The sequence below is a fragment of the Nematostella vectensis genome, chromosome 8, assembly GCF_932526225.1.
Source record: "Nematostella vectensis chromosome 8, jaNemVect1.1, whole genome shotgun sequence".
In the NCBI taxonomy this organism is placed as follows: Eukaryota; Metazoa; Cnidaria; class Anthozoa; order Actiniaria; family Edwardsiidae; genus Nematostella; species Nematostella vectensis.
Genome location: NC_064041.1, coordinates 2,682,374 through 2,707,897, shown reverse-complemented (window position 1 = coordinate 2,707,897; position 25,524 = coordinate 2,682,374). Strand labels below are relative to the sequence as shown.

The window sequence follows — 25,524 nt, the reverse complement described above, 5'->3', positions numbered from 1 at the left end:
CCTAAACAGAAGAGGTTCAAGAATAAATAATAGAAGGTAGACGTGTATTTCATGTTCGTAAAGTGGATGGTTCATCAAAGATCTATAATTTTCCAGAGGTATATATTTTTATTATTACAAATCGAGTCACGTGACACGTTTCGGGGAAATCGATCTCTTGAAAAAAAACACCCTTGCCTGGTTCTCACTCTTCCATTGCTGTTTTCTTACGAAGGTTTCTAGGTAAGTACAATGCGTAACGTTCTGTCCTATTTTAAACGTTTAATAATTGCTCTGCATTATTCTATGGTTGTTGCCAAGTGATGTTTTAGCGAGTGGTGATCATGCTATGACTAGCAGTGGAACGCCATCATATTGAAATGGTTTTGTCCATGACACATTCGCATTGTTCCGTGCATACTTTTATAATAACTAGGCTGTTCAGGGTGAGCTATAGTTTTGCTTTAGGACTGAAAAAAGTAAGGGAAAGGCTGGTTATTATGAAAACAGCGATAAACATTACGTATAGCTGTGCAAATAATATTCTGTAAACGTGAACATTGAACCTGTTCGACTAGTTTGACCCGATTTCAATCGAATCCTTTCGAACGTGATCGAATTCACGCAAATAGTTTTATCTGCGAGTTATATCTTCGTACTCTTATTTATAATTAATTAAACTTAGTTGGTATAGAAATGTTCCCGTTTTTGTTGTTTATTCTTTACTAGAAGCGAAATTTGTGTCAATACTATGTTAACGAGACAAATCTGTCAACTTAATCTTACACTACCCCAGCTTCTAAGCGATTTTCAGACGGGAGAGGGATGGAACTATCCTTGTTTGATTTTTTAAGCAATCTGCTCAAAAACCAGCGAGAAATTATTTTTTGTGCATCAATTTTAGCTTTGTGCTGATGATTGAAGCAGCTGGCCAAATGGGTTCCTTGGAATAATTTGCATAGACAGGGTAGCCCCACACTACCCTAGATTGTCTTGTCATCCTCCATTCCTCTCCCTGTTTCAAAGATCACAAACGTTTACTGTCTGCATTGTACACCCCTTAAGCTCAACAAATTTATACAACTGCTCTCAATTTTAAATGTTAGTGGACTCCAGTTGAGGGGGTGGGGGTGAATAGGTTCGCGGACCTGCGGATTCCGCCCCGAAATGCTCACGGATTACGGATTTTGATGATTATTTCAACGGATTGGCGGATTTTGGAAATACGGCGGATGATGGATCTGTTAACAATTTGGGCGCGGATTTCGGATTTTGACTGCTTTGACGGTCGGATTTCGGATTTTAAATGAATTTCAATCGATGCTATTGTTTATCTGTCAAACCATGCGGATCTAAAAATATCTGTGGATCCACGGATTTGCCCCGAAAATGTAGCAGATCGTTGGATTTACATACCCCTATTCACCCCCCCCCCCCCTCCCCGTTCAGAGTATTTGACATGTGTGTGGAAACTGTTAGAAAGACAACACAGGTCTAGGGTAGTGTGGAGTTACAGTATCAGATCTAGGGGGAGGTTAAAAAACTGTTAATGTGTGGAATTCCATATTTTTCACAGCTCGCCTTATATTTAAACACCATGGCAAGTCTAGGAAGTCCCACTTTGGTAAGTTTATCTTTTCAGTTTAAACATAGTTCTACTCACCAGCCACATGTGCTGCATGTTGTTGCCCAAATGCAACCGCTGTGGTAGGACTGAGACATTAATGCATGTGTTCTTTTCTTGTGCCTTTGCGGCTGGGGTCTGGGACTCAGCTTTTCCCATCACTGAGCCATCATTCTCACCCTTGATTTATTCAGGGCTAGAGGTGACAGAATTAAGACTAATTTAGTGGTCTACATCTTTTAATTTATACCTTGTCTATGGATCGCCAGAAACACTTCTCTGTTTGAGAAGAAAAGGCAGAACAGGCCCGTACCCAGGATTTTTCTTTGGGGGGGAGGGGGGGGTGCGAAATCCGAAAAAGTGGACCTTATATTTCTAGGGGGTTGGGGGGGGGGAGGGTGGGAAGGGATTTCTCTGATAAATATCTGACCATGCCTTTGCAGTATCTCCACGGGACGTTTATTGTCGGATTTGGCTACATACCAGAGTGATCTAGCTGATGCTTAATAGTTTTGTCTACAAATAATAGCACGTCTATTCAGGACTGAAAGTGGACCTTTGGCCGTTGTGGGGGGGGGTTCGTTTGCACTCCCTGCACCCCCCTGGGTACAGGCCTGCAGATAGACGTAGTCAGGCTACTTTAACTCAATATCAGGGAAAGAAGAGAGGGATAAGGTTTCCCTTACCACATACAGTGGCTGGGGCATTCACAATGTGCTGTGCTGCTTGAGTGGGGATGACCTGTCAATTCTTATCTAGTTAATAAAAATTGGTAACCCAGGGCACCTCGCCCCAGGCCCCACCTCTGCTTTTCACCTTCCTCTTGCCTACCGCTGTCCACTTAATTGTGCGTAAGGTGGTCAGACTACTGGCCCTTTTTCATACTCAATACCGTAGTTCTACTGTGATAGTGGGAGTATATTCAAAGTATTGCTCACACACAGTATTGAGTCCTCCAACTTCCTTTTAGCTCCTTGTCTTACAAAAGCATTCTTTTCCCTTTTGACTTTTCTTTACTTTTTCCTTTTCAGGACTGTTTTCGTCATGCCTCTGTTCCTTTTGACTTTGCTTTGCTTTCTCCTTTTCAGGACTGTTTCCATCATAGCTCTGTTCCTTTTGGCTTTTTTTAATTTTTCCTTATTAGGACTGCTTCCTTCATGGCTCTGTTCCTTTTGACTTTGCTTTTCGTCTTCCTTATCAGGACTGTTTCCTTCATGGCTCTGCTCTTTTGACTTTTCTTTACTTCTTCCATATCAGGACTGTTTCCGCCATGGCTCTGTTCCTTTTGACTTTTCTTTGCTTTTTCCTCTTCAGGACTGTTTCCTTCATGGCTGTGTTCCTTTTGACTTTCCTTTTTCCTTATCAGGACTGCTTCCGTCATGGCTCTGTTGTCCAACTCAAGTCCAAAGCTTCAGGAATGACGCTCACCATGAGGGAGGGAGGTGTGGTCAGTGGAAATGGCCCAGTGGGATTTTATGGTATGGTAAAAATTCCCTGTAATTTTAATTTATTTGACTCAAATGAAGATTATCTTTGCCATAATGATATAAAGGTTTGTTTAGAATTACACAAATCAAAATTAACTATGTCACAACATTGTTTACTTCTTATTACGCAAGTTTGGGATTAAACAGCTTTTATTTTATTTATTATTTAACCTTAGTTTTTCTTTATTTTGATTACAGTCGGTAGGCTTGGACCCAGGACCCCAGTATGGGGCAGATGGACTGATGGAACCTATCATCGCGGGACTATAACTAATGTTGACTCCAAAATCCACATCAAGTTCAATGATGGTGACACAATATCACATGACATTGCCGACACAACAGCTGTCCTAGCAGATGTAAAGCCTGACCCTCAAGTCCTCAAGCCAGGGTCACGAGTGATTGCCCAGTTTCAGAACAGAGCTAAATATTATACTGGTCGGGTTACAGAGGTGGATAGTCGGGATGTACTGGCACCAACTTGTCATATTCAATTTGATGATGGAGATAAGGAGTGGGCTGGAGTTCATCAAATCAGGATGTTGCCTGAAGTCAAACCTGCGGGTAATTATGGGGTCCTGGTTCTTAATGGGGATCCTGTGATTTTTTGTGTGAATGCGAGGTTTTGATAGGTTCACATTCTTACCATTTAACCCCATCAAGCCCTTTCAACCAGGACTTTTAGCTTTAAGCTTTATAGAAACATAAGCAAATAGTTGCTGTAAACAAACTATGTCCTCCCAAAGCCTCGACTTTGTGCTCAAATTCCACAGGATTCCCCCAATATCTGAATGGCCCATTTATTTTTTTTTTCTTTTTTATGTTGAGCATGCAGGCAGATTAAGAAATCCTGTTTCCTGGAATTTTTAGTTGTTGGAATTAAAAAAGCAGAGCAGAAAGCTGGAGGGATTTGGACACACCTACACAGACAATTTTGTTATTTTTTAGTGTAAAAAAAGTTCTTGACGACTCATGCTAAGGCGAGTGCATTTCGAGACTACCCTTCCCGGCTAAGTAGATTGTGGTCTCTATTGACTACAGCCAATATTTGGACTTGATGGGTAGCCTTAAAACAACCCCCACTCTTTCCCTAAAGCCACTGTTGACATTGTATTTTCAAATGTTCACAATAACAATGCTCAAATATTATTCCAGATGTTGACAATGATCTGTGTTGTTGATTGTGTATTTTTTTAGACTTGGGGACCCCTCCCATAGTGGTCAACAGCCGTGTTCTTGGGCGCTTTACCAACAATCTCTACTACCGCGGAACAGTGACTAATGTGGGACAGACGATTGACATCAAGTTTGACGACGGTGACACCATCCAGCATGCACCCAGTGACGTCGGCGCCGTCATCTATGACGTCACACCTGCAGTCGGAACAATACAGGTGGCATCACGAGTCATAGGGTACTGGCCCCGAAGCGGCAAGCATTACTTAGGGAGGGTGGTACAGGTAGACTACATGAATCCTCACTACCCCCGCTATTACGTCAAGTTTGATGACGGTGACGAGACGTGGTGTAACCTGAACGAGATTCGGCCTGTGCCTCTCAGCCGAAACCAAGGTACATCAGTAGGGACGAGTTTAGTGTATTTTATCGTACGTGAAACAATCTTAATGTTATTTTGAAATTCATCCCATGTACATTATCCGTATAAAGACCAAATAAAAAGTATGTATATGTAAGGGGTACTTTAGAGGGAGGGAGGGAGGGGGTAAGTTTTGGTGTGTTCTATTAGTCAGCACTGGGTGTCGACGAGGCTTGATGTAATGTCGGTTGATGGAAGGTTGAGGCAAGCATGCTTAGAAACCGATGAAAAATTATTTATGTCTTAGCTGCATAGATATCATTCCATCTAAAAGTTCAACTGTTTTATTTTTTATCAATGACTCTTGATCATACGATCCCAGCGCCCTTATTTTTAGTCAGGGAAAATCAAGGACTCTGAGAGTAGACAAATCAGGGATTGATTGATAATAAACATTTTCATTTCAGTGGGATGCGTTGTGTGGGGCCGCTGGACTAACGACTGTTACTACCGCGGGCGCGTGACTGACGTCGGCGACGGCAAGATCCACGTGACCTTCGATGACGGCGACAAGGTGTCACATGATATGAGTGACGTCAGTGCCGTACTGGTGGACTTTGCCCCCAACCCCATGCATGTGCCTGTCGGTGCACGCGTGATCGCCTCGTTCCAGGGGCGTCCTAATTTCTACAAAGGGCGCGTGACGAAAATTGATTCCACCAATCACTATGCGCCTCGGTACCACGTGACTTATGACGATGGGGACAAGGGCTGGGTGAACTGCGACCAAGTTAGGCTTCTGCCCATGCGCGTGGATGAAGGTAGATTCTCGGAATTTCATTTTCTCGAAATTTTTAAAGAATGTGATTTAATTTGTACCTTACATTCCACTACACAGTTAGTGCTCGTGTCTACGCCAGATGGACCAATGGCCTGTTCTATCCCGGCTCCGTAGAGCGTGTGGAAAGCAAGATCGAGATCAAATTCGACGACGGTGATCGTATTGCGCATGACCCAAGTGACGTCACAGCCATTATACTTGATACCAGTCCCAACCCAGGCTCTGTTGATCGAGGCTCTCGTGTGATTGCGGCGTGGCCTGGGAGAAGTATGTTCTATCTTGGGACGGTGGACGCGGTAAACAGAGAGCACGTGTACGAGCCTCAGTACCACGTGATCTACGATGATGGTGACAAAGGGTGGGTGACTGTCAATCAACTGAGGATTGTCCCCGCCCCAGGACCCGCCCCTGAAGGTAACTACTTTTTATTAAGCTGCTCCTTTAAGCATACTACAGGCGCTCAGAAATAGTTCGTACTAATGTATTTACTATGGTACTAAAGAAATTGATTTATGATAACATATATTGATGCGTTTACTATAGTTTTATGAGATTTATGCCTCAAGATGTAGAATTTTATAATTTTCCTGTCAATCGTGACCAATAAAGTAACTGATGTTGAGAGTGATGGTGATGTTGATGAAAACGATAGAAGCCTAATTAATTTATCTAAGCTGACAGGATTAATTATTGATAGCAATAGCAGTTGATGATATTTACAGTGTTTAAGGTGGCTTGTGATGATGATGATGGAGAGGATGATTATATATATGATGATTAATATGAAGTTTTTCTTACTCTTCCCTAGCCCAGTTTATGGTGACTCAGATCGGTGGGAATGTAGTCGCCTTGGCCAGCGTTGCACATCGGGGCTACTACCTCGGGATAGATGGCGCACAAGTCAGAGGGAAGGTGAGTACAGTTATTGACCACAGGAAACCCTGTAGATCCAGGCTACTATCGCGGTTAAGATGGCGCACAGGCGCCAAGCTCAGAGAGAAGGTGAGTACAGTTATTAACCACAGGTAACCCTAAGGATCCAGGCTACTATCTCGGATAGATGGTGCACAGGTCAGAAGGAAGGTGAGTACAGTTATTAACCACAGGGAGCCCTGCAGATCTAGGCTTGATGAAAGGTGCTTACGAAAAATGAAAGTCAAGTCGTACTTTTAACCATAGATGTCGGGTACATGCTTTCTACTACCTTGTATCCGGGCTACTACTTTAAGGTTTACGGTCTCAACATCAGGTATAAAAACGTCCTTAACCACCGGGATCGCTCTTTGTCAGGGGTACTTAGATAAAAGGTAAAGAAGTTCTGGTGAAGGCGCAAAAAGAAGCCTTGGCTTTTGTGTATTGGTGATTACTTGGCCTCAACGGCGAGGCTGGGATGTCTTTACCCAGAAAAATAAATTCCTTTACTTTATAAAAAAGACAACAATTTATCTAATATTTTATCGCTACAACAGCAAATACAGCTATCTAATTTTGATATACTACAAACATTGTCGTCCTTGGAAAAACGTAAAACTTGGAATATGGAATGCATTTCAACTTCAGCCATTTGAATTATCCTTTGTTTTCTGTCGTCACTGTCATGCAGTCATCATGTCTTAAGGGTCTCATTGAAGAGGATGACATAATACTAATTCAGCCGTCTGTTTGTTGGGCGTTCGCTAACTGTTAGCTCATCTAATTCTAGTTCCTTGACAACTACTGTCACTTCTACATACACGAGTCTCCCGACCATTACGTTTCTCTGGAGTCATGCATGTTGCCGAGGCAACACGTTGGCGTTGACGCAAATGGATGCGTGTTGTCACCTGCGAGCTGTTACAAGAGTGAGCCCGCGTTCTTTGAGGCCAAGCTACTGGTGAGTTACTAGGGACGGAAGGGGGAGTGATAGCATAATTCAGATGTTTTCGTCTTTTTATCCTAGTTATTGCTACTTCCCTGGATGTTTAGGCAGTTTTTATTTCGTTTTTTTTTTTCAGCTCACAAAGCTAGCATTGCAACCGTTCGAGTCCGTTTAACACTTTTTTATACAACACCTTTGACACGTGGGGCTGCAACGCACGTCTCATTTACACCGTAGGCTTCGAACCACTACCTTTTTTTTCTTTTCCTCTCTACAGTTCAGTCCGTATGGTCAGACATATGTCCCAGACCACAGAACCACAGGAGGCTACCCAGCACCAACCCCAAGCTATCCTCAACCCGGGACCTATCCCCCACCACACCCCTCTTGTGGATACCCTCAACCCCCTCCTCCACACGGAGGGCACCCTCATCCTCCCCCACCTACTGGATATCCAGGTGGCTACCCTGGCACACACACTGCTCCTCCAGCAGGTGGCTATCCCACTGGACAGCACCCACCACCACCCCCAGCCGGCTACCCTGGATATGGCCCCCCTCCTGCAGGGTACGGCCCAGCTCCGGCAGGGTACGGCCCACCTCCAGCAGGGTATGGCCCACCTCCAGCAGGGTACGGCCCACCTCCACCTAGCTATGGTCCACCTCCTCCTTACTAATGTGTACGTTGGAGCGCTGATGAGATGTTGGAGCGCTGAGTAATGTGCTGTTAAGGGTCCTCTGTCTGGAAATAGATTGTTCCGGATGGCAATTTTTCGTTGTATATCATAAAAGTATATTTACTAATTTGTACTTCAAACAAATCGTTGCGTTTGTAAAATAACTAGAAGAAATGACTAAGCCTGTCCAACCATGTTTAAGTTTTGCCTTTGATTTTTTGTGTCATACATAGCCATTGTAAGGACGGATAAAGGTCAAAAGAACTTAAGTCGTGAGTCCTTGTAGGTCATAATAAGATCACGTACCATTGTATTGTTACGTATCATAGAAAGGTCACATGACCCAGTCATAAGGTCACGTGTCATAGAAATGTCACGTGCCATTGTAAGTTCACGTGTCATAGAAAGGTCACGTGCCATTGTAAGTTCACGCGTCATAGGAAGGTCATGTCCCGTAAGAAGATCACGGGTCACGTGTCATAGTAAGGTCACGTGACCCAGTCATAAGGTCACGTGTCATAGAAGGGTCACGATCTAACTGCGTTCTGTCATAAGGTAACAAAATGTCAAAATACTTATGAATAAAAATAATTCAGTTCCCAAAAACCTGGATTTGTTTTATTCATACCCATAGGAGCACGTCAAAGCACTGACAAGGACACGAACAATTATCAGCTGGTTCCACCTGAATATTAAAAAAATGCAGATTAGTTTATTTGATTGAAAAAAAGTTGGCTGTACCCAAAGGCTGTACAAAAGATTTTCGGTTTAACGTTAACAAAATTAAAATAAGATAGCTTTTTACTATTTTAACAAATAGTCCTATATATATATAAATCTTAGGGAGAAGATCCTGAGATATTTCTTTTGTTAGCAATCTTGGTCTTTAACAACATGGCGTTCAATAAAAATTACGCAAAACAAGCCAGGCTTGATTTACCTGCGTACTAAAACCTAAAATTGCTACTGTAAAAAAAAAAACCGCCTCGTCGCCTCGTCCCCTCCGGCCCCTCGTGTCAGGTCTTGTCTAAACACCACATGCCTTCCAGCTGTCAAGTCTCGTCTTAACACCACAGGCCTTGCAGCTGTCAAGTCTCGTCTAAACACCACAGGCCTTGCAGCTTTCAGGTCTCGTCTAAACACCACAGGCCTCGCAGCTGTCATGTCTCGTCTAAACAACACAGGCCTTGCAGCTGTCAGGTCTTGTCTAAACACCACAGGCCTTGCAGCTGTCAGGTCTCGTCTAAACACCACAGGCCTCGCAGCTGTCATGTCTCGTCTAAACAACACAGGCCTTGCAGCTGTCAAGTCTCGTCTAAACACCACAGGCCTTGCAGCTGTCAGGTCTCGTCTAAACACCACAGGCCTTGCAGCTGTCAAGTCTCATCTAAACACAACAGGCCTTGCAGCTGTCAGGTTTCGTCTAAACACCACAGGCCTTGCAGCTGTCAGGTCTCATCTAAACACAACAGGCCTTGCAGCTGTCAGGTTTCGTCTAAACACCACAGGCCTTGCAGCTGTCAGGTCTCATCTAAACACAACAGGCCTTGCAGCTTTCAGGTCTCATCTAAACACAACAGGCCTTGCAGCTGTCAGGTTTCGTCTAAACACCACAGGCCTTGCAGCTGTCAGGTCTCGTCTAAACACCACAGGCCTTGCAGCTGTCAGGTCTCGTCTAAACACCACAGGCCTTCCAGCTGTCAAGTCTCGTCTAAACATCACATGCCTTGCAGCTGTCAAGTCTCGTCTAAACACCACAGGCCTTGCAGCTGTCAGGTTTCGTCTAAACACCACAGGTCTTTCAGCTGTCAGGTCTCGTCTAAACACCACAGGCCTTGCAGCTGTCAAGTCTCGTCTAAACACCACAGGCCTTCCAGCTGTCAAGTCTCGTCTAAACACCACATGCCTTGCAGCTTTCAGGTCTTGTCTAAACACCACAGGCCTTGCAGCTTTCAGGTCTCGTCTAAACACCACAGGCCTCGCAGCTGTCATGTCTCGTCTAAACAACACAGGCCTTGCAGCTGTCATGTCTCGTCCAAACACCACATGCCTTGCAGCTGTCATGTCTCGTCTAAACACCACGGGTCTTGCAGCTGTCATGTCTCGTCTAAACACCACAGGTCTTTCAGCTGTCAGGTCTTGTCTAAACACCACAGGCCTTGCAGCTGTCATGTCTCATCTAAACACCACAGGCCTTGCAGCTGTCAGGTCTCGTCTAAACACCACAGGCCTTGCAGCTGTCAAGTCTCGTCTAAACACCACAGGCCTTCCAGCTGTCAGGTTTCGTCTAAACACCACAGGCCTTGCAGCTGTCAGGTCTCATCTAAACACCACAGGCCTCGCAGCTGTCAAGTCTCGTCTAAACACAACAGGCCTTGCAGCTGTCAGGTTTCGTCTAAACACCACAGGCCTTGCAGCTGTCAAGTCTCGTCTAAACACAACAGGCCTTGCAGTTGTCAGGTCTCATCTAAACACAACAGGCCTTGCAGCTGTCAAGTCTCGTCTAAACACAACAGGCCTTGCAGCTGTCAGGTCTCGTCTAAACACCACAGGCCTTGCAGCTGTCATGTCTCGTCCAAACACCACATGCCTTGCAGCTGTCATGTCTCGTCTAAACAACACAGGCCTTGCAGCTGTCAGGTCTTGTCTAAACACCACAGGCCTTGCAGCTGTCAAGTCTCGTCTAAACACCACAGGCCTCGCAGCTGTCATGTCTCGTCTAAACAACACAGGCCTTGCAGCTGTCATGTCTCGTCCAAACACCACATGCCTTGCAGCTGTCATGTCTCGTCTAAACACCACGGGTCTTGCAGCTGTCATGTCTCGTCTAAACACCACAGGTCTTTCAGCTGTCAGGTCTTGTCTAAACACCACAGGCCTTGCAGCTGTCATGTCTCATCTAAACACCACAGGCCTTGCAGCTGTCAGGTCTCGTCTAAACACCACAGGCCTTGCAGCTGTCAGGTCTCGTCTAAACACAACAGGCCTTGCAGCTTTCAGGTCTCATCTAAACACAACAGGCCTTGCAGCTGTCAGGTTTCGTCTAAACACCACAGGCCTTGCAGCTGTCAGGTCTCATCTAAACACAACAGGCCTTGCAGCTGTCAGGTCTCATCTAAACACAACAGGCCTTGCAGCTTTCAGGTCTCATCTAAACACAACAGGCCTTGCAGCTGTCAGGTCTCGTCTAAACACCACAGGCCTTCCAGCTATCAAGTCTCGTCTAAACATCACATGCCTTGCAGCTGTCAAGTCTCGTCTAAACACCACAGGCCTTGCAGCTGTCAGGTTTCGTCTAAACACCACAGGCCTTGCAGCTGTCAAGTCTCGTCTAAACACCACAGGCCTTGCAGCTGTCAAGTCTCGTCTAAGCACCACAGGCCTTGCAGCTTTCAGGTCTCGTCTAAACACCACAGGCCTTGCAGGTGTCAGGTCTCGTCTAAACACCACAGGCCCTACAGCTACAAAGACGCACCGACACCTCAGATGGTCCTTCACCAGGCTCCCTCTTCATCTCCTGAACCCACAAAGGCCTGGCTGCTCCGCCCCTAGGGGGGTTTGACACCCTGTCCACGAGCACTTGCGCGTGATTTTCTGAGTTAGCAGCAAAAAACGCGCGAAATTCGCGGGAAAAATCCGTCAAAATGCATCGAAGAAAATGTCAAATTATTCTTATTAAATGTGTAAAACAAGTAAAAAGAAACCTAAAGAATTAAAGTTGGAGTCACAAGCTAGCTCATGTGTGTGTTTTTTCATACATTATGTAATAATGGTAAGTAGATTTGGGTTGTGAGTTTTGAGATGCAAACTAAGATTCCGAAACATTGCCCCGCCGTCTTGTTTGTTTACATTTTTGTAAGACAAATATTTCGAATTCTAAGGACTCTCTACCCTAATAGACTATTAATCGGGGTCTACCTCTAAACTACCTCACTCCTAAGGGGCGAATTTTGGCCTTGAAGATAGACTACTTGAATCAACTAGTCTCTGAAAATTGATCACGTCATCTTGCTGTCTTTGTTTTACTGGGGTTGCACGAACCGGTTGTCTTAGCTTTTGACTAACTAAAATAACATATCAAGCACAGATTTGATGAGGATTTGCCAGAAGAAAAATTAGACTACAACTAAGCCTTGAGTTCGAGGAATATTTCGCCAACTTTGGCTAGAAAATGAGGTTATTGTAGGTGTATTTTATTTTTCAAACTGTCTGCGCGCGCTTCAGGGGCAATCGAAAATGACGCCATTACATGCGCGCGCACGCTATTTTTTAAAAGTTCGTTATTTTGTAGTCATTTTTAGCTGTAGGAAACAAATTTCTTGTGACCATCAATGCAATATTTACCCAAAAAATAAAAATACAGTATAAAAGGCATAGGTATTGTAATTAAATCGTTAAATCGTCCGGGATTGAGTAATTAAGGCCCGTGGGAGAAGGCCGTGGATTTGATAGGCAAAGAAAACATCTCTTTTCAAATTTAAATCTTGAATTTTCATTCAAGATGGGCATTCGGCGATAATCAAGATAGATTCTTTATCGGAATGCCTCCGAGCTATTCCATCTTGCTCTCACCACCGCCTTCATGACTAAGATCATCTGCGCCCCATCACGACGCGCGGCGGTTGATAATATGCTTTGACGAAGTGCATCATGGGAAGGGTGTCAACCCCCCCCCCCCCCCTCTAGGAGAAGATGGCGAATGTAGCGCGCGCGCCTTGCCCCCTTCTCTCTTCTTTACCAACCCTCCTCCTTTTGGCTTCTTGCGGGCGCTATTTTCATTCACAAAAAAACATACCCTGAATGTTTGCTTCATGATCATGGTCTATCTTAGACATCTGTCTTGGTGAAGTTATTGATATTCAGGGTTGTATGCAGAGTTATATTTAGAGTTTTTGGTCGATTGTCGGCGATTTCCTTTTTCTCCTTCGACTTTAATCTAAAATTCAAAGTGATAACTAAACATAATATTTTGATATAATATTTTTATTTTGACTTGTTCCAGTATTGTGATTGGATCACCGTTTCTTTATAGCATGCGGTTTCCACAACAGTAGGTGTATTTAAGTTAATGTCACCTTGTTCTCGTTTCTTCTCATGCCAGCAATTGAATAATTGCCAACAGTTGATTAATTTTGTATGTGGTAAAGCCACCTAAAAGCAATAAAATATAAAATAATCATAAATGACTTCTTAAATATGAACTCTCTAATTTCCAACAGTCAAATCTACTTTATTGGTCTTTAGTATAAGATTGATAACAAATCATATTTTTGCAGTAAAGCATTTTTCGACATTTTCCAGAACTGACTTACTTCAGCTGTTCAGAGCAACTTCTTCTCACAGGGGCGGTAAGGGAGATCCCTGCACGTTTCACGAGTTTTAAAAATCTGAAATCACGTTTCACGATCACGATAAACCGCAACTTTCGGCATTCACGAATCACGGCGAAAGTAGCAATCACGGTTTTCAATTTGTCTTTCACGGATCACGAAAATAACCCTTACCGCTACTTGTTCTCAAAATGTCTTCAAGTTGATTACTCTGCTTTGCGATAGATACAATCAAAGACAAGCTTATAAGTAATTGGATATAAAATGAAGAAAAGGATTCTAGCATCCTAGAGCACTACCTCAGCATATACTAAGGTAGTAGGACATTTCGAGCATAATAAATGTTTCATATGTTTGAGCACGGTAGAATTAACGAGCAAGATCGCTTTACTCAGTATCACCTCCTCTTTTCTAACAGAGCCTCCATTTAACGGACACCCAGTGGACCGAAACATTTATTATCCGTTATACAGTGAAACCTCCATATAATGGATACCCCGGGACTTTGGAAGTTGTCCGCTGTGTCCCCACTCAATGGAGGTCCGATATATCGACTTTCCTTTAAGTTAAAGTGCTGTTCTTCCACTATTCCAACATTCATGTTTTTCTTTCAATAATAGAACTTTTTAAAAGTACAATCATGTACAAAAAATGTTTTTAGTACAACATTTGTGTCCATTATTCATATGTATATCTACATTCAATGCCAATACACCATGCATTTTAGATAAAAGTAAATAAATAAGTATCAATATGAATAATATGCGTCCAGATATGATATCTTATGGACCCTTAACTAAATTTTGGGTCAGTTATCTTGTCATCTGTAACCTTCAGGAAGCGCGAATATAGATAAGAAATCGATAGTCGATAAGAGATCGTAAGTCGGCTTGAAAACATCTCTTATGACGACTCGGCAGTTGCTTCTGAAGTGTAGCAGCCAATCGATAACGAATCGCAACTCGACTGGAGGGTATATTGGTCGATTCTTTCAGGACGACTGGGCCATTATCTTTGCCATCTTTAACGGCAGTAATCCTGTCATTTCTCTTGAAATCTCAAGCTCGTCCTTGAAAACAGCGACCGGGAGTCCAGGGTGGCTGTCGCAGTAGTTGACCACGTACTTATACAGCTCAAGGCTCTTCTGCAAATTGTCCACTTTTGTGCGGGTCTCGGAGCAGATGATCTTTCCATGGAGGCGAGCGACGCAGAAGTGAGACACAAGCGCCGGCCGCACTATATCATCATCATAGGTCTCGGGAAGAACCTGCTTCTGTTTCATGGAGTCTATTGATAAAAATGACGAAAAAAGTAACTCATAAAGCAAACTCAGAACACTGCGCTAAAGGACAGTGCCGAAAAACGGAAGACTAGTTCAAGTACCGCACGGTTAAACAAGCCTTTTTGTTTTGAAATGGCGGCTTTTTACCGGCGAACTGCCACATTTTGTCGATGCTAAGAAAACTAAAGAACAGCTGAGGCTAAAACTTTCTTTATGACGCCATTATTATCGATAAATCTGTCATCTTTTGTACAGTATGACTTTACATTTAGCTAAAACAGCCAGTGAAGTCAGCCTTTCGTATTTTTACTCGAACAATTCAACACTTCGATTGTGTTTGTTTTCGCCACGTTAGTCAGCTCTGTCATGCCAAAGGGGGTGAGTGGTACTTAGGCAGTACGTTGCCTCTTTTACGTTTCAATAAATTATCAATGTAGTCGAAATTTGCAATGCGGAGCATCCATTGTGACGTAATTAAGGAGGTCTGAAAAAAATATGCTCTTGATTATGAGATGGTTTACCTAACTAACCTAGGAAGACTGATCTATCATGGCTTACCTATGAACGTCTGGAGGATCGTGATGCATGGGTTATGAGATGGCTGATCTATTGTTGCTTACCTATGAACGTCTGGAAGATCGTGATGCATGGGTTATGAGATGGCTGATCTATTGTTGCTTACCTATGAAGGTTTGGAAGATCGTGATGCATGGGTTATGAGATGGCTGATCTATTGTTGCTTACCTATGAAGGTTTGGAAGATCGTGATGCATGGGTTATGAGATGGCTGATCTATTGTTGCTTACCTATGAACGTCTGTAAGATCGTGATGCATGGGTTATGAGATGGCTGATCTATTGTTGCTTACCTATGAAGGTTTGGAAGATCGTGATGCATGGGTTATGAGATGGCTGATCTATTGTTGCTTACCTATGAAGGTTTGGAAGATCGTGATGCATGGGTTATGAGATGGCTGATCTATTGTTGCTTACCTATGAAGGTTTGGAAGATCGTGATGCATGGGTTATGAGATGGCTGATCTATTGTTGCTTACCTATGAAGGTTTGGAAGATCGTGATGCATGGGTTATGAGATGGCTGATCTATTGTTGCTTACCTATGAAGGTTTGGAAGATCGTGATGCATGGGTTATGAGATGGCTGATCTATTGTTGCTTACCTATGAAGGTTTGGAAGATCGTGATACATGGGTTATGAGATGGCTGATCTATTGTTGCTTACCTATGAAGGTTTGGAAGATCGTGATACATGGGTTATGAGATGGCTGATCTATTGTTGCTTACCTATGAAGGTTTGGAAGATCGTGATACATGGGTTATGAGATGGCTGATCTATTGTTGCTTACCTACGAAGGTTTGGAAGATCGTGATACATGGGTTATGAGATGGCTGATCTATTGTTGCTTACCTATGAAGGTTTGGAAGATCGTGATGCATGGGTTATGAGATGGCTGATCTATTGTTGCTTACCTATGAAGGTTTGGAAGATCGTGATGCATGGGTTATGAGATGGCTGATCTATTGTTGCTTACCTATGAAGGTTTGGAAGATCGTGATGCATGGGTTATGAGATGGCTGATCTATTGTTGCTTACCTATGAAGGTTTGGAAGATCGTGATGCATGGGTTATGAGATGGCTGATCTATTGTTGCTTACCTATGAAGGTTTGGAAGATCGTGATGCATGGGTTATGAGATGGCTGATATATTGTTGCTTACCTATGAAGGTTTGGAAGAACTTGATGCTCTGGGTTACGAGGTGGTTGATTTTCTTGATGACGTGAACGGAGGGAGGTACGCCGCTCTCCTTGGCAAGGGCAATCTTCAGGTCTACCATTTCACTGTAAGCTTCTGCTGTTTCGAACATAAGCTGGCGGCATATTTGCAGGTAATGCTGGGGATTCAGTTCTAAAAGGAGATGCGGAGACTTATCAAGGGATATGAAATAAAAATCCTACAACAGTACACAATTATCGTCTTCGATTTGTGGGACAGACATGGTCAATCCGTTGCACAGAGCCACCAGGATATCTAAAATTAATGATGCGCTTTTTAATTTGATCATTCGCGCATTTAATATCATTCGCGCATTTAATATCAGTCGAGCATTTTCAACAAAATCAAAATCTTTTGGAATGATATGTTGAATGATTTCACGCTTTCCTGTCTCTATTCACAATATTCTGTTTAATGAATGTCAACTTGCCACAGCGAGGAGAAGGGATAGCATGGTTTAACAATATAGTACCAGTATAGCATTCAAAAGAGACGGAGTGAACGGCAAAATCTGACTTATCAATGGTATTACAAGTCCTGTTTGTTAAAGTGACATAATGAAGGCCTTGAGAAACTCAGCACAAACTTGCAAAGTCAATATGGCATGTTTGTTTGAAAATTCAAATTTCAATCAAATTCAGTTCCCTTTTTAGAATTTGAAATTTTATCTATGCTTTGTTTGGCTAGATTGACATAAGTGAAAGGTTTTATGAACTTTAAACACGCACGCGCACTATAAAAGGGAGCTCCCTAGGAAAACTCCGAAAAATCTGTCAATCAAATCAGGCCAATACTAATTAAAATACCAAAATTAATCATTTCTCGAGCAAAAAAAACATGAAACATCGCAATGACTGAGGATTAGGTCGACCTGGCGGTAATGGCATCGCTGAAAAAATCGTAGTTTGTTTCGTAGGAAAGCAATTGATGAAGGACAGAAGTTGTTAGTGTAAACGAGCCTTTAAAAGGTCTCCACTACTCCTGTTACCTGCCAGCACGGCGCACAGCACGTCCACACGTCTCTTGTGCATCTTGCACCTGCGCTCTTTGTCCGTCTCCAGTTTAGCGAGCTCTTTGTACAGCTGGCTCACGTCTTGTTCTATCTGAACGTAATCAGACACGTGACCATCCAGCTCGTAATACTCTTTAGCTTGGGTGAGCCACCTCTGACCTTGCTTGAAGATTTCACGCGCCTTGAGGGAATTGAATTGATACAGAATAAAAATATAAATACTGTATGTGACCCAGCAAGGGAAGACGTACACCGGAGAAAAATATCGTTTTCGACATTAAGCAGAACCCTTTTACGATATGCAGAACGATATCAGTTTTTTTTACGAGGAACCATCTCCGGTTTTCAAGATCGATCGTGGTTCCGAGGGCAAGATATCGTTCTTCCGAAGAAAAGATCTTTCTTCCTGTTTTTAAAATCGTTTATCACCGAGGTTAACACTCGAGGGCGAGAACTTTCTTAAGATTTTCAAGATCGTTCTTCCAAAGAAAAGATCGGCTTCCCGAATACGAAATCTTTCCGGAATTTGAAAAAAATTCACCAATGAAAGAAAATCCCGAAGACAGGAACATTCATCCGTGTATGTATGGTACACAATGTTTTGACATTTCTTAGAAATGAATATAAATGGGATGGGTGTAACCATGCAGGGTGCAACCACCATGTTGTTTTCATGGTGCTCCACGCCCCCTTCTCTTTGGGATAGACCACCCTTTCAGAAATACTGCACCCCCCCCCCCTTCAGGATGCACCCATTTCTTTCACAAAAAATGGCATTCACAGAATCCCTTCACATAGATTACAAAGGTTGCAAGCACTTTGATGTTGATGAAAACGATAGAAGCCTAATTAATTTATCTAAGCTGACAGGATTATTTATTGATAGCAATAGCAATTGATGATATTTACAGTGTTTTAGGTGGCTTGTGATGATGATGATGGAGAGGATGATTATATATATATGATGATTAATATGAAGTTGTTTTCTTATATTTCACTCTTCCCTAGCCCAGTTTATGGTGACTCAGATCGGTGGGAATGTAGTCGCCTTGGCCAGCGTTGCACATCGGGGCTACTACCTCGGGATAGATGGCGCACAAGTCAGAGGGAAGGTGAGTACAGTTATTAACCACAGGTAACCCTAAGGATCCAGGCTACTATCGCGGTAAAGATGGCGCACAGGCGCCAAGCTTAAGGATCCAGGCTACTATCTCGGATAGATGGTGCACAGGTCAGAAGGAAGGTGAGTACAGTTATTAACCACAGGGAGCCCTGCAGATCTAGGCTTGATGAAAGGTGCTTACGAAAAATGAAAGTCAAGTCGTACTTTTAACCAAAGATGTCGGGTACATGCTTTCTACTACCTTGTATCTGGACTACTACTTTAAGGTTTACGATCTCAACATCAGGTATAAAAACGTCCTTAACCACCGGGATCGCTCTTTGTCAGGAGTACTTAGATAAAAGGTAAAGAAGTTCTGGTGAAGGCGCAAAAAGAAGCCTTGGCTTTTGTGTATTGGTGATTACTTGGCCTCAACGGCGAGGCTGGGATGTCTTTACCCAGAAAAATAAATTCCTTTACTTTATAAAAAAGACAACAATTTATCTAATATTTTATCGCTACAATAGCAAATACAGCTATCTAATTTTGATATACTACAAACATTGTCGTCCTTGGAAAAACGTAAAACTTGGAATATGGAATGAATTTCAACTTCAGCCATTTGAATTATCCTTTGTTTTCTGTCGTCACTGTCATGCAGTCATCATATCTTAAGGGTCTCATTGAAGAGGATGACATAATACTAATTCAGCCGTCTGTTTGTTGGGCGTTCGCTAACTGTTAGCTCATCTAATTCTAGTTCTTTGACAACTTCTGTCACTTCTACATACACGAGTCTCCCGACCATTACGCTTCTCTGGAGTCATGCATGTTGCCGAGGCAACACGTTGGCGTTGACGCAAATGGATGCGTGTTGTCACCTGCGAGCTGTTACAAGAGTGAGCCCGCGTTCTTTGAGGCCAAGCTACTGGTGAGTTACTAGGGACGGAAGGGGGAGTGATAGCATAATTCAGTTGTTTTCGTCTTTTTATCCTAGTTATTGTTACTTCCCTGGATGTTTAGGCAGTTTTTATTTCGTTTTTTTTTTTTTAGCTCACGAAGCTAGCATTGCAACCGTTCGAGTCCGTTTAACACTTTTTTATACAACACCTTTGACACGTGGGGCTGCAACGCACGTTTCATTTACACCGTAGGCTTCGAACCACTACCTTTTTTTTCTTTTCCTCTCTACAGTTCAGTCCGTATGGTCAGACATATGTCTCAGACCACAGAACCACAGGAGGCTACCCAGCACCAACCCCAAGCTATCCTCAACCCGGGACCTATCCCCCACCACACCTCTCTGGTGGATACCCTCAACCCCCTCCTCCACACGGAGGGCACCCTCATCCTCCCCCACCCACTGGATATCCAGGTGGCTACCCTGGCACACACACTGCTCCTCCAGCAGGTGGCTATCCCACTGGACAGCACCCACCACCACCCCCAGCCGGCTACCCTGGATATGGCCCCCCTCCTGCAGGGTACGGCCCAGCTCCGGCAGGGTACGGCCCACCTCCAGCAGGGTACGGCCCACCTCCACCTAGCTATGGTCCACCTCCTCCTTACTAATGTGTACGTTGGAGCGCTGATGAGATGTTAAAGCGCTGAGTAAAGGGTCCTCTGTCTGGAAATAGATTGTTCCGGATGGCAATTTTTCGTTGTATATCATAAAGGTATATTTACTAATTTGTACTTCAAACAAATCGTTGCGTTTGTAAAATAACTGGAAGAAAATTGACTAAGCATGTCCAACCATGTTTAAGTTTTGCCTTTGATTTTTTGTGTCTTATCATACATAGCCATTGTAAGGACAGATAAAGGTCAAAAGAACTTAAGTCGCGAGTCCTTGTAGGTCATAATAAGATCACGTACCATTGTATTGTTTCGTATCATAGAAAGGTCACATGACCCAGTCATAAGGTCACGTGTCATAGAAATGTCATGTGCCATTGTAAGTTCACGTGCCATTGTAAGGTCACGTGTCATAGAAAGGTCACGTGCCATTGTAAGTTCACGCGTCATAGGAAGGTCATGTCCCGTAAGAAGATCACGGGTCACGTGTCATAGTAAGGTCACGATCTGACTGCGTTCTGTCATAAGGTAACAAAATGTCAAAATACTTATGAATAAAAATAATTCAGTTCCCAAAAACCTGGATTTGTTTTATTCATACCCATAGGAGCACGTCAAAGCACTGACAAGGACACGAACAATTATCAGCTGGTTCCACCTGAATATTAAAAAATGCAGATGTAGTTTATTTGATTGAAAAAAAGTTGGCTGTACCCAAAGGCTGTACAAAAGATTTTCGGTTTAACGTTAACAAAATTAAAATAAGATAGCTTTTTACTATTTTAACAAATAGTCCTATATATATATAAATCTTAGGGAGAAGATCCTGAGATATTTCTTTTGTCAGCAATCTTGGTCTTTAACAACATGGCGTTCAATAAAAATTACGCAAAACAAGCCAGGCTTGATTTACCTGCGTACTAAAACCTAAAATTGCTACTGTAAAAAAAAAAACCCGCCTCGTCCCCTCCGGCCCCTCGTGTCAGGTCTTGTCTAAACACCAAATGCCTTCCAGCTGTCAAGTCTCGTCTAAACACCACAGGCCTTGCAGCTGTCAGGTCTCGTCTAAACACCACAGGCCTTGCAGCTGTCAGGTCTCGTCTAAACACCACAGGCCTTGCAGCTGTCATGTCTCATCTAAACACCACAGGCCTTGCAGCAGTCAGGTCTCGTCTTAACACCACAGGCCTTGCAGCTGTCAGGTCTCGTCTAAACACCACAGGCCTTGCAGCTGTCAGGTCTCGTCTAAACACAACAGGCCTTGCAGCTGTCAGGTCTCATCTAAACACAACAGGCCTTGCAGCTGTCAGGTCTCGTCTAAACACCACAGGCCTTCCAGCTGTCAAGTCTCGTCTAAACATCACATGCCTTGCAGCTGTCAAGTCTCGTCTAAACACCACAGGCCTTGCAGCTGTCAGGTTTCGTCTAAACACCACAGGTCTTTCAGCTGTCAGGTCTCGTCTAAACACCACAGGCCTTGCAGCTGTCAAGTCTCGTCTAAACACCACAGGCTTTGCAGCTGTCAAGTCTCGTCTAAGCACCACAGGCCTTGCAGCTTTCAGGTCTCGTCTAAACACCACAGGCCTTGCAGGTGTCAGGTCTCGTCTAAACACCACAGGCCCTACAGCTACAAAGACGCACCGACACCTCAGATGGTCCTTCACCAGGCTCCCTCTTCATCTCCTGAACCCACAAAGGCCTGGTTGCTCCGCCCCTAGGGGGGTTTGACACCCTGTCCACGAGCACTTGCGCGTGATTTTCTGAGTTAGCAGCAAAAAACGCGCGAAATTCGCGGGAAAAATCCGTCAAAATGCATCGAAGAAAATGTCAAATTATTCTTATTAAATGTGTAAAACAAGTAAAATGAAACCTAAAGAATTAAAGTTGGAGTCACAAGCTAGCTCATGTGTGTGTTTTTTCATACATTATGTAATAATGGTATGTAGATTTGGTTTGTGAGTTTTGAGATGCAAACTAAGATTCCGAAACATTGCCCCGCCGTCTTGTTTGTTTACATTTTTGTAAGACAAATATTTCGAATTCTAAGGACTCTCTACCCTAATAGACTATTAATCGGGGTCTACCTCTAAACTACCTCACTCCTAAGGGGCGAATTTTGGCCTTGAAGATAGACTACTTGAATCAACTAGTCTCTGAAAATTGATCACGTCATCTTGCTGTCCTTGTTTTACTGGGGTTGCACGAACCGGTTGTCTTAGCTTTTGACTAACTAAAATAACATATCAAGCACAGATTTGATGAGGATTTGCCAGAAGAAAAATTAGACTACAACTAAGCCTTGAGTTCGAGGAATATTTCGCCAACTTTGGCTAGAAAATGAGGTTATTGTAGGTGTATTTTATTTTTCAAACTGTCTGCGCGCGCTTCAGGGGCAATCGAAAATGACGCCATTACATGCGCGCGCACGCTATTTTTTAAGAGTTCGTTATTTTGTAGTCATTTTTAGCTGCAGGAAACAAATTTCTTGTGACCATCAGTGCAATATTTACCAAAAAAATAAAAATACAGTATAAAAGGCATAGGTATTGTAATTAAATCGTTAAATCGTCCGGGATTGAGTAATTAAGGCCCGTGGGAGAAGGCCATGGATTTGATAGGCAAAGAAAACATCTCTTTTCAAATTTAAATCTTGAATTTTCATTCAAGATGGGCATTCGGCGATAATCAAGCTAGTTTCTTCCTCGGAATGCCTCCGAGCTATTCCATCTTGCTCTTACCACCGCCTTCATGACTAAGATCATCTGCGCCACATCACGACGCGCGGCGGTTGATAATATGCTTTGACGAAGTGCATCATGGGAAGGGTGTCAACCCCCCCCCCCCTAGGAGAAGATGGCGAATGTAGCGGGCGCGCCTTGCCCCCTTCCCTCTTCTTTACCAACCCTCCTCCTTTTGGCTTCTTGCGGGCGCTATTTTCATTCACAAAAAAACATACCCTGAATGTTTGCTTCATGATCATGGTCTATCTTAGACATCTGTCTTGGTGAAGTTATTGATATTCAGGGTTGTATGCAGAGTTATATTTAGAGTTTTTGGTCGATTGTCGGCGATTTCCTTTTTTTCCTTCGACTTTAATCTAAAATTCAAAGTGATAACTAAACATAATATTTTGGCATAATATTTTGGCATAATATTTTTAATTTGACTTGTTCCAGTATTGTGATTGGATCACCGTTTCTTTATAGCATGCGGTTTCCACAACAGTAGGTATATTTAAGTTAATGTCACCTTGTTCTCGTTTGTTCTCATGCCAGCAATTGAATAATTGCCAACAGTTGATTAATTTTGTATGTGGTAAAGCCACCTAAAAGCAATAAAATATAAAATAATCATAAATGACTTCTTAAATATGAACTCTCTAATTTCCAACAGTCAAATCTACTTTATTGGTCTTTAGTATAAGATTGATAACAAATCATATTTTTGCAGTAAAGCATTTTTCGACATTTTCCAGAACTGACTTACTTCAGCTGTCAAAGCCCTTCTTCTCACAGGGGCGGTAAGGGAGATCCCTGCACGTTTCACGAGTTTCAAAAATCTGAAATCACGTTTCACGATCACGATAAACCGCAACTTTCGGCATTCACGAATCACGGCGAAAGTAGCAATCACGGTTTTCAATTTGTCTTTCACGGATCACGAAAATAACCCTTACCGCTACTTGTTCTCAAAATGTCTTCAAGTTGATTACTCTGCTTTGCGATAGATACAATCAAAGACAAGCTTATAAGTAATTGGATATAAAATGAAGAAAAAGATTCTAGCATCCTAGAGCACTACCTCAGCATATACTAAGGTAGTAGGACATTTCGAGCATAATAAATGTTTCATATGTTTGAGCACGGTAGAATTAACGAGCAAGATCGCTTTACTCAGTATCACCTCCTCTTTTCTAACAGAGCCTCCATTTAACGGACACCCAGTGGACCGAAACATTTATTATCCGTTATACAGTGAAACCTCCATATAATGGATACCCCGGGACTTTGGAAGTTGTCCGCTGTGTCCCCACTCAATGGAGGTCCGATATATCGACTTTCCTTTAAGTTAAAGTGCTGTTCTTCCACTATTCCAACATTCATGTTTTTCTTTCAATAATACTTTTTAAAAGTACAATCATGTACAAAAAATGTTTTAGTACAACATTTGTGTCCATTATTCATATGTATATCTACATTCAATGCCAATACACCATGCATTTTAGATAAAAGTAAATAAATAAGTATCAATATGAATAATGTGCGTCCAGATATGATATCTTATGGACCCTTAACTAAATTTTGGGTCAGTTATCTTGCCATCTGTTACCTTCAGGAAGCGCGAATATCGATAAGAAATCGATAGTCGATAAGAGATCGTAAGTCGGCTTGAAAACATCTCTTATGACGACTCGGCAGTTGCTTCTGAAGTGTAGCAGCCAATCGATAACGAATCGCAACTCGACTGGAGGGTATATTGGTCGATTCTTTCAGGACGACTGGGCCATTATCTTCGCCATCTTTAACGGCAGTAATCCTGTCATTTCTCTTGAAATCTCCAGCTCGTCCTTGAAAACAGCGACCGGGAGTCCAGGGTGGCTGTCGCAGTAGTTGACCACGTACTTATACAGCTCAAGGCTCTTCTGCAAATTGTCCACTTTTGTGCGGGTCTCGGAGCAGATGATCTTTCCATGGAGGCGAGCGACGCAGAAGTGAGACACAAACGCCGGCCGCACTATATCATCATCATAGGTCTCGGGAAGAACCTGCTTCTGTTTCATGGAGTCTATTGATAAAAATGACGAAAAAAGTAACTCATAAAGCAAACTCATAACACTGCTCTAAAGGACAGTGCCGAAAAACGGAAGACTAGTTCAAGTACCGCACGGTTAAACAACGGCTTTTTACCGGCGAACTGCCACATTTTGTCGATGCTAAGAAAACTAAAGAACAGCTGAGGCTAAAATTTTCTTTATGACCCCATTATTATCGATAAATCTGTCATCTTTTGTACAGTATGGCTGTACATTTAGCTAAAACAGCCAGTGAAGTCAGCCTTTCGTATTTTTACTCGAACAATTCAACACTTCGATTGTGTTTGTTTTCGCCACGTTAGTCAGCTCTGTCATGCCAAAGGGGGTGAGTGGTACTTAGGCAGTACGTTGCCTCTTTTACGTTTCAATAAATTATCAATGTAGTCGAAATTTGCAATGCGGAGCATCCATCGTGACGTAATTAAGGAGGTCTGAAAAATTTATGCTCTTATTATGAGATGGTTTACCTAACTAACCTATGAAGACTGATCTATCATGGCTGGCCTATGAACGTCTGGAGGATCGTGATGCATGGGTTATGAGATGGCTGATCTATTGTTGCTTACCTATGAACGTCTGTAAGATCGTGATGCATGGGTTATGAGATGGCTGATC

General features: G+C 42.9%; 4 protein-coding genes across 5 annotated transcripts; 2 read left to right on the top strand and 2 right to left on the bottom strand.

Annotated features, from left to right (window-relative positions):
• Positions 1-12: 12 nt before the first annotated feature.
• LOC5501168 lies at positions 13-20,675 on the top strand. Of its 2 annotated transcripts, XR_007312588.1 has the most exons (11): positions 13-222; positions 1,556-1,603; positions 2,970-3,081; positions 3,289-3,654; positions 4,288-4,662; positions 5,095-5,448; positions 5,526-5,882; positions 6,277-6,380; positions 7,171-7,341; positions 7,604-8,528; positions 20,596-20,675. XR_007312588.1 is itself a non-coding variant. In XM_001622437.3 (10 exons), exons 2-10 carry the CDS (start codon positions 1,577-1,579, stop codon positions 8,000-8,002), a joined length of 2,265 nt encoding a protein of 754 aa, XP_001622487.2. In that variant the 5' UTR covers positions 13-222; positions 1,556-1,576; the 3' UTR covers positions 8,003-8,608. The 2 variants fall into 2 exon arrangements, 1 of the variants encoding a protein (XP_001622487.2); XM_001622437.3 differs by lacking the exon at positions 20,596-20,675 and having other exon boundaries at positions 7,604-8,608.
• Positions 9,566-10,174, bottom strand: LOC125570211. Its single transcript, XM_048731513.1, has one exon. It carries the CDS (start codon positions 10,172-10,174, stop codon positions 9,566-9,568), a length of 609 nt encoding a protein of 202 aa, XP_048587470.1.
• LOC125570244 (KIF-binding protein-like) lies at positions 13,702-17,690 on the bottom strand. Its single transcript, XM_048731677.1, has 3 exons — positions 17,396-17,690; positions 16,351-16,539; positions 13,702-14,619 (listed from the first exon to the last, which is right to left on the bottom strand). The coding sequence occupies exons 1-3, from the start codon at positions 17,436-17,438 to the stop codon at positions 14,324-14,326; spliced, it is 528 nt and encodes a 175-aa protein (XP_048587634.1). The 5' UTR covers positions 17,439-17,690; the 3' UTR covers positions 13,702-14,323.
• On the top strand, positions 18,403-20,122 carry LOC125570243 (extensin-like). Its single transcript, XM_048731674.1, has 3 exons — positions 18,403-18,531; positions 19,282-19,452; positions 19,716-20,122. Exons 1-3 carry the CDS (start codon positions 18,436-18,438, stop codon positions 20,091-20,093), a joined length of 645 nt encoding a protein of 214 aa, XP_048587631.1. The 5' UTR covers positions 18,403-18,435; the 3' UTR covers positions 20,094-20,122.
• Positions 20,676-25,524: the final 4,849 nt, after the last annotated feature.